Source organism: Tupaia chinensis, unplaced genomic scaffold (assembly GCF_000334495.1).
Source record: "Tupaia chinensis unplaced genomic scaffold, TupChi_1.0 Scaffold149383_1, whole genome shotgun sequence".
Lineage (NCBI taxonomy): Eukaryota > Metazoa > Chordata > Mammalia > Scandentia > Tupaiidae > Tupaia > Tupaia belangeri.
The window spans coordinates 1,152,652-1,161,523 of record NW_006209227.1 but is presented as its reverse complement, the minus strand read 5'-3'; the positions used below and the strand labels follow the sequence as shown (position 1 = coordinate 1,161,523).

Here is an 8,872-nt window from a genome sequence, read left to right as displayed (position 1 = left end):
CAATCCCTTCTCCTCCGTTCTCCTCTCGGGATCTTGGGCACGCACGCACACGTGCTTGGCATGAGTTTCAAGCCACTAGGTCTGGGGATCTTGGGCACGCACGCACACGCGCCCAGCGTGTTTCAAGCCACCAGGTCCAGGACGTGAACCGCAGTTGCCTACACGGGAGTCCAGCAATATAGCTATTACACTAACTGCTGGTCCCTGTTTTTTGTTTTATTAAAAGAGATTTTTGCTATAGGGTACATGTGCTTGCTGGAAAGACAGAAAGCGAGAAATCACCCCATTTCTTCTCCTCCTGAGATCTTGGGTATACATACACACTTGCCCGCTGTGAATTTTAAGTCACCGGGTCCAGGACTCAAACCATGGTCAACTATGCAAGAATCCAGTGACATAACCATTACTCCATTTGCTGCTTCCAGAAAATTTGTGATTTTATTTCCCTGAAGTAAAAGAAAAAGTAAGAGGTTAAAACCAACAAAATAGAGAGAAGATACCCATGCAGCTGTGTTCGTGGCGAGAGTACAAGGTGGGGCCTTAGATGCTCTGAATGTGTATTACTCCTTGAAGAGCCTTCAGAGGACTAATTGGAGACCTCTGCCTTCAACTTTATAGCATAGTGCAGTTTTCAAGGCATTATCTGAAATACAGTATATAGAATGTGTTCTCTAAATCAGCTACAGGGAACTCCCAGAAACTTAAAACTTCATAGTCATGGATTTTCATTTAGAATGGCTTCAACATTTCTTTTTCTTTTATTAGCCCGTGTTCCCAAGAAAATCCTCAAGTGCAAGGCTGTGTCTCGAGAACTGAACTTTTCTTCAGCAGAGCAAATGGAAAAATTCCGCCTGGAACAAAAAGTTTACTTCAAAGGGCAATGCCTTGAAGGTACTCTGCCACCTGTATGCCTGACATCGGGGCTTAGGGTGACCAGGACAAAAGATAAGACTCAGTGAACCAAAGCAGTGTTTCGATAACATTCATCTTACAACTCAGTTGGAAAGAGAGAGAGAGGTATTTTTTGCTAGCGTCTCATAATGATGCTGTTCTCCCACTCCTGCCTCCCGGTTAGCTAGGATTATAGGTGTGTGCAGTGACAGCCAGTGCGTTCAGGTTGACCCAGAACCGAACCCACCTTCCATGAGACTGCCAGCCTCCCAACAGGTGATGCTTCTTGTGCGTCAGTGTGGCCGGACCTCCTGCACATTCTTATCTGTTTCATGGCACTTACCAGTTTAGCAAACTTGCTAAAAAGTAAACTAGCAAATAAGCAAATAAAATTACCTGGAATACAGAGAATAGGAGTCACTTTCAGTGCCTTATTTTTTCTTAATCATATTTGATCAGAAATTGGATGAACCTTCGGGATGCTGAGACAGGAAAAATACTCTGGCAAGGAACAGAAGACTTATCTGTCCCTGGTGTGGAGCATGAAGGTACTTTCCAACCCTTTGTCTGCACTGGGCATAACTGATATTGGAGCAGGACCTGGGTGGCCGGGTGCTAAGTTAACACACACCTGATAGGTGGAGAGCCCTTGAAGGCACAGCACATTAATCCATGTTTTGTTGACATTTTCATTCCTTTCTTATATTTTTCTTTCGTACTTTCTTCCTTTTTTGGGGGGGAGGGGGAGGTTTTTGCTATAGGGCTCAGACACTCGCCAGGAAAACAGAGACAGTGAGAAATAACCCCCCCAGGGGGATGACCACACTGCAATCTCTTCTCCTTTCGGGATCCTGGGCATGCACGCACATGTGCCCAGAGTGAGTTTAAGCCACTGGATCTGGGACATGAACCATGGTCAACTGCATGGCAGTCCAGCAACACGGCCTACTTTCTAAAATACATTATGTGCTGAAATTTTAGCATTTGAACATTGCCAAAGGTAGAAATTAAGTTTTTTATTTTTTCAAAAGAAAATTTGGGGTTTTTTGTTGTTTGTTTTTTGTTTTTTGGGTTTTTTTTTTTTGAGAGGTTTTTGCCATAGGGCGCGTGCACTCGCCAGACAGAGAGAGACAGAGAGACAGAAAGTGAGAAATCACCCCCCAGGGGGGATGGCCACGCTGCAATCTCTTCTCCATTCTCCTCTCGGGATCTTGGGCACGCACGCACACGCGCCCAGCGTGCTTTAAGCCACCAGGTCCAGGACGTGAACCGCAGTTGCCTACACGGGAGTCCAGCAATATAGCTATTACACTAACTGCTGGTCCCTGTTTTTTGTTTTATTAAAAGAGATTTTTGCTATAGGGTACATGTGCTTGCTGGAAAGACAGAAAGCGAGAAATCACCCCATTTCTTCTCCTCCTGAGATCTTGGGTATACATACACACTTGCCCGCTGTGAATTTTAAGTCACCGGGTCCAGGACTCAAACCATGGTCAACTATGCAAGAATCCAGTGACATAACCATTACTCCATTTGCTGCTTCCAGAAAATTTGTGATTTTATTTCCCTGAAGTAAAAGAAAAAGTAAGAGGTTAAAACCAACAAAATAGAGAGAAGATACCCATGCAGCTGTGTTCGTGGCGAGAATACAAGGTGGGGCCTTAGATGCTCTGAATGTGTATTACTCCTTGAAGAGCCTTCAGAGGACTAATTGGAGACCTCTGCCTTCAACTTTATAGCATAGTGCAGTTTTCAAGGCATTATCTGAAATACAGTATATAGAATGTGTTCTCTAAATCAGCTACAGGGAACTCCCAGAAACTTAAAACTTCATAGTCATGGATTTTCATTTAGAATGGCTTCAACATTTCTTTTTCTTTTATTAGCCCGTGTTCCCAAGAAAATCCTCAAGTGCAAGGCTGTGTCTCGAGAACTGAACTTTTCTTCAGCAGAGCAAATGGAAAAATTCCGCCTGGAACAAAAAGTTTACTTCAAAGGGCAATGCCTTGAAGGTACTCTGCCACCTGTATGCCTGACATCGGGGCTTAGGGTGACCAGGACAAAAGATAAGACTCAGTGAACCAAAGCAGTGTTTCGATAACATTCATCTTACAACTCAGTTTGTAATAGAAGCACTGATTTCTACACTCTGCAAGACAGGGACCCCCAGTGAGACAACCTTAATCAAAGCTGGCCACTGTAGGGGGCTTTGAGGGCTCAGCCTGGGAGCTGATGCCTGGTTTGACCCTGACATGCTCTCATGATGTGGCTATGGAGGCCCCAGTGCAGTGCACTATCATACGGATTTGACTGCCGAGGCCACTCTGCATTGAAGCATCCCATGAAGAGTAAGAACACGTAGACCTCTCAGCTAAAATTCCAAGGGGAAGGGCCTAAACCTGTTTCTATGTAGTTCTCACACTGCCTGGCTGATGCCATAGCTTGCTCTCGGGTCCTAGTCCTTTAGACCCCAAGCCTTTGGCATGGCTCAGTGGACAGCCTGCAGGAGGCTTCTTCGTCTTTTTTTGTTGTTGTTCCTCTGGTCTAGGAGTTTTGGATCGCTTCCTCTGGTGGTTTCCAGGGTAGGACTAGACTAACTCCAGAGAAGCACCTGCTCACCCTGGTTTTTCCTTCTTCCTTCAGAATGGTTCTTCGAGTTTGGCTTTGTGATCCCTAACTCCACAAACACCTGGCAGTCCTTGATAGAGGCAGCACCTGAGTCCCAGATGATGCCAGCAAGCGTCTTAACGTGAGTGAGCAGGTCTCAGGAAACTGCGAAGCCTGTCCCGAGCAGATGCTCCAGGCGGGTGGGACTTCTGATCCCATTCAGTGAGCAGGGCGCTAGGTTGAGAAACAAGGAAAACAGAGTATCCAGGGGGTTCTTGCTTTACAGGTTACTGACCTCTGCCATATGGAATAGACAATGTGATAAAGGGATGGAATCAAAACTTTAGATTAGACCAGATTTAAAATTCCTGGTTCACCCTGACTACATGTATCATCTTGGGCAAGAATGTATTTATCTCTTTGAACCTAATCTCTCATCTCCAAATACAAAATTAGTCATTCCTTCTCACCAAGGTGCAGTGAAGATAAAAGATACAGAGGATGGGGCTGGCAAGTGGTGTGGTGGTTAAGGGTCTGAACTCCCACATAGTCGGACCTAGCGACTTGCTCTCTCTCTGTCTCTCTGGTCAAATTAACATAAATAAATAAATAAATAAATAAATAAAGTTAAATAAAAAGATACAGGGAACCAGCAGTTAGCGTAATGGCTATGTCACTGGACTCCCACGTAGTCGACCGCGGTTCACGTCCCGGACCTGGTGGCTTAAAACTCACGCCAGGCACTTGTGCGTGCGTGCCCAGGATCCTGAGAGGAGATTGGAGGAGAAGGGATTGTGGCGTGACCATCCCCTCTGGGGGGTGATTTCTCGCTCTCTGTCTCTCTGTCTCTCTCTGTCTGGCTGGCGAGCGCACGCGCCCTATAGTGAAAAAAAACTCTCCAAAAAAAAAAAAAGGATACAGAGGAAATCGTCATGTGATACATACTGAGGCCATGCTCATTCACACCCTTCCTGTCCACTGTACTTCTGGTATCTCTGTGCCTTGTTTGCATCTCCTCTAATGAAGTCTGGTAGGGTCCTTATTCTGTTTAGAAGATGTTTGATTACAGTTTTTCAGCAACTGTACATGGGTTACTATTTTAATAGCGTGCTTCCTGTCCCTGTTCAAAGAACAACTACTTTGTCCTTTGTCTAAAAATGCTGTTGATAACTAGTCATTTTTTAAAATTATTTTATTTAATTTTATGTATTTATTTATTTTAATTTTGAGAGACAGAGTGAGAGAGGGGAAGTGAGAAAGCAAGCCACCAGACTTGGGACTCAAACCACGGTCAGCCATGTGGGAGTGCAGTGCCCTTAACCACCATACCATTTACTGGCCCCAGTATTTGGGTTTTTTTAGAGAGCTACAGGGCACGTGCACCTACTGGAGAGACAGAGAGAGACAGAAAACAAGAATCACCCCCCAGAGGGGATGGCCACACTGCAATCCCTTCTCCTCCACTCTCCTCTTAGGATCTTGGGCACTCACACACATGCACCCAGTGTGAATTTTAAGCTGCTGGGTCCAGAACTCAAACCACAGTCAACTATGTGGGAATGCAGTGACATAACCATTATACCTTCTGCTGGTCTCAATGTTTAGTAATATTTTAGATGTTCTATTAATACTGCCTTCTAAAGAGTTAGTCCCACAGATTATTGTGCAATATTGGATCATCTCTTTCAACATAAAAAGTAAATAACCTCATATTAAATACTTAATTATGAGCAGAAATGTGTCTGCTGATTATTAATTACCCTGGAGAAGTTATTTTAAAGATTTCGTTAGCTTTCATGCATGATGTTTTTCAGATAGTCTATGATAACGTCTTTTTTTTTGGAGGGATTTTTTTGCTATACGGCACATGCGTTCGCCAGAAAGACAGACAGAGGGACAGAAAGTGAGAAATCACCCCTCAGGGGTGGGATGGCCACACTGCAATTCCTTCTCCTTTATTCTCCTCTCGGGATCTTGGGCACACCCACACACACCCAGCGTGAGTTTAAGCCACCGGGTCCGGGACCCGAACCGCGATCGACTACATGGGAGTCCAGCTACATAGCCATTACGCTATCTGCTGGTCCCAGTCTATGATAACATCTTTAGGTTAAGTCATGCTTCACTTTTTAGAGATCCAGAAAACAATACTTAATTTTTTAGAATCTCTGGGACCAGCAGATGGCATAATGGCTATGTCACTGGACTCCCATGTAGTCGACCACAGTTTGAGTCCCAGACCCAGCAGCTTAAAACTACCAGGTATATGTATGTGTGTGCCCAAAATCCTAAGAGAAGAATGGAGGAGAAGGAATTGCAGTGTGGCCATCACCTGGGGGGATGATTTCCTACTTTCTGTCTCTCCAGCAAGTGCATGCACCCTAAAGCAAAAATGTCTCTTTAAAAAAAAAAAGAGGAAAAAAAATTTCAAAAAACAAGTGCCCTTAATTCAGCTCAAGAGCGATTTGATAAGGCTGCTGTATCTCCCATTTGGGGAACCTTCCAAGAAAAATTAAATTCCATCCTCACAATACAGCTGATCATTTAGCATTTAGCATTCTTTGGGGGCAAGCCACAGAAACAGGCTCTGGTAAATATATCAGAGTTGAAGGCATGAGGGGGAGACCTGGGTAACTGAGGGGTGCAGGGGTAGGATTCCACAATGGCATCCCCTATAGCTGCCACTGGAAGGAGCCTACTCACGGGAGAGTCTGGCCCAAATTACATCCTGTGCTGCCCCTTTGCCAGGTGAGGCAGAGGCCATTTGACTGATACTTGGACTAGAGGAGGGGCGGTTCCTCAAATGAAGAGCACAGGGGTTAGGAGAGTAGATGTCAGGCAGGCTACACCCCGGCTGTCCAGTATGATAGGGATTGTGGGGAAGGGTACCAGCATTCCTGAGGTCTGAGGCTTCCATACAAACCAGTTGGAGGTATCCATGCTGCAGTACCAGAAAGTCAGCTGATCTCTAAGCACCCTGTGTGCAGAGCACTCTACGGAGAGAGCTTTAGAATATCCCGAGGAATGGAGACTTGCTCTCACTTCTGATTTCTTAGCTGCAGGGGGTCGGACCTAGTCACATAAGTTAAATGTCACATTGGATCCCTAACCCACATGGACACAGATTTTAATGTCCCCAAGCTAAGGCTCTGGGTGAGTGCATGTTCATGGGCCCAGCAAGCACAGATAGAGAGCACTTTGTAGAAATGGAGTCTCGTACCTCACATGCTCACTGTCTTTCTTTTGCCCTCTCTTTGTTTCTCTTCTTACTTACAGTGGGAACGTTATCATAGAAACAAAGTTTTTTGATGATGATCTTCTTGTAAGCACATCCAGAGTGAGACTTTTCTACGTTTGAGAGAAGGATGTATGTGCACTTCAAGAATTTGGGTATTTTGAGGGGAGGAGGAAACCGTTTACTTTTTTCCTCCACATGTTTGATTTTTGACACTTTCACCCCTAATTCCCTCTATGGCAGAACCCAGCTGCAGCCACCAGGGGACCAGCTCTGTGTAGATAACCAGATGGCATTTTTTTCCCAAGGTGCCATCTTCTACTGACCAGGTTAAACTCTCAATCCCAGACCAGGGCAGGAGACGTGCCTCACTCCTTCCTGGAGTAAACCGGGAGACAAACATGAGTGCAGCCAGCGCTGTACCTGTCACCCCCCACCGCCTCTTTGGGCCCTGCAGGCTACACATCTTCCTTCAACCCCTGGTTTTGGAAACATTCATGTTCCTCACCCATGTTTAGTTTTCTTCTTACCATTTCTATTTCATACATTCTCATACATTTAACCTGTAAAATAGACTGTGATATTATTATTACATAATGTAATTAAAACATATGAATTAAAATATTCCTACAGTCTTTAGCATGGCACTGCTTTTATCTCTCCTTTTTTTCTGGAACATGAACCTGGCTGGATGACAGGGAAAATGACATCAGATCATAGGATCACAACTGTTTTACGCCAGTGATCGACAGAGCTTGTAGTTTTCAAGAACCTCGGTTGCTGCTTTCCAAGAATGTACAACATACTGGAACAAGACCATGATCTTCACACGCCTTCCAGTCACCACAGTTACTGGACTCTTCCACAACGAACAAGCACCCTTTGTTTATTGCTGTTCTAACTTTTTCCGTTCCTTTACAATGTTCACTGTACAAGCGGTTTCCAGGAGGGTAGACGTTCTAAGGTGGCAGAGTAGGGACACTTGAGGACTAGAAGTTACAAGCTGAAGAGATCACCCTGGACCTGACTTGCAGACTGATAGGAAAGCCTTGGGCTGGGGAGGCTGGGAGGCCTCCTAGACCAGGTCAGAGGAAGCTGCCTGGGAGAGAAGGAATTACAGCTGCAGTGCTTTCAGGTCTGACCAAGACAGAAATCAAAACACATTCTTTTTTAGGAACTTGCCTCTTAGCTACCAGTAGCATTTTTGTTTGTTTGTTTTTGATTGGCGCAGAGTGCACGTCCCTGCCAGAGAAGAAGAGAAAGCACCTCCCACTGGGGTGTAGTTATGCCTCAATCCCTTCTCCTCCATTTCTCCATCCTGTCAGAAGTTTGGGCATATGCGCGAGCTTATGCACACACACATCCAGCATGTTTTCCGAGCCACCAGGACTGGATTTGAACTGCGATCGGCCATGTGGAATCTGACTCCCTTAACCAGACGGCCGTGGGGCCAGCCCAACTACTAATAGGTTTCACTGTCCTTTGTAAGGAACTGACAAAAATTTTCTGGTTACGAAAGTATAAAGTGTGAGGCCAGAAGAGAGGAGACTACACTGGAGAGGATCCCCATTTCCCATTTGGTATGTTCCCTGCTCTCAGATTTCTGCTTGCATCTGTGGGTGGGGAGGACATGTAATACTGTTTTGAGAGATATTTGTTATGGGACTCATCCACTCACTGGAGAAACAGAGACAGAAAGCAAGAAATCACTCCCCAGGGGGGATGGCCATGCCACAATCCCTTCTCCATTCTCCTCTTGGGATTTTGGGCACATATACACATGTGCCCTGCATGAGTTTGAAGATGCCAGGTCCAGGATTCAGACCGCAGTCTTCTTTGTGGGAGCTCAGTGCCTTAACCACTACGCCATCTGCTGGCCCCCACATGTGATACATTTTTAGCATACGAGTGCCATCTTTATGTATTTGTCTAAAGAATTATTTATTTAATTTTTATTTATTCATTTATTTATTTTAATTTGATCAGAGAGAGAGAGAGAGGGAAAGTGAAAAAGCAGGCCACCAGATCCAGGACCCCAACCATGATCAGCCATGTGGGAGTGTCTAGCACCTTAACCACCATGCCACCTGCTGCCCCCACGAGGGCCGTCTTTAAATGACAGTCTTGTGGGCTAGCAGG

At 45.3% G+C, this 8,872-nt stretch overlaps 1 protein-coding gene across 1 annotated transcript; it reads left to right on the top strand.

Annotated features, from left to right (window-relative positions):
- Positions 1 to 1,350: 1,350 nt before the first annotated feature.
- PDE6D (phosphodiesterase 6D) lies at positions 1,351 to 7,380 on the top strand (the record flags this gene model as incomplete). Its single annotated transcript, XM_014585258.1, is given in 4 exon segments — positions 1,351 to 1,439; positions 2,778 to 2,903; positions 3,535 to 3,640; positions 6,775 to 7,380. Coding segments are annotated over 4 exon segments (403 nt in total), but the record flags the coding sequence as incomplete, so codon positions are not given.
- Between the last annotated feature and the right edge of the window lie 1,492 nt (positions 7,381 to 8,872).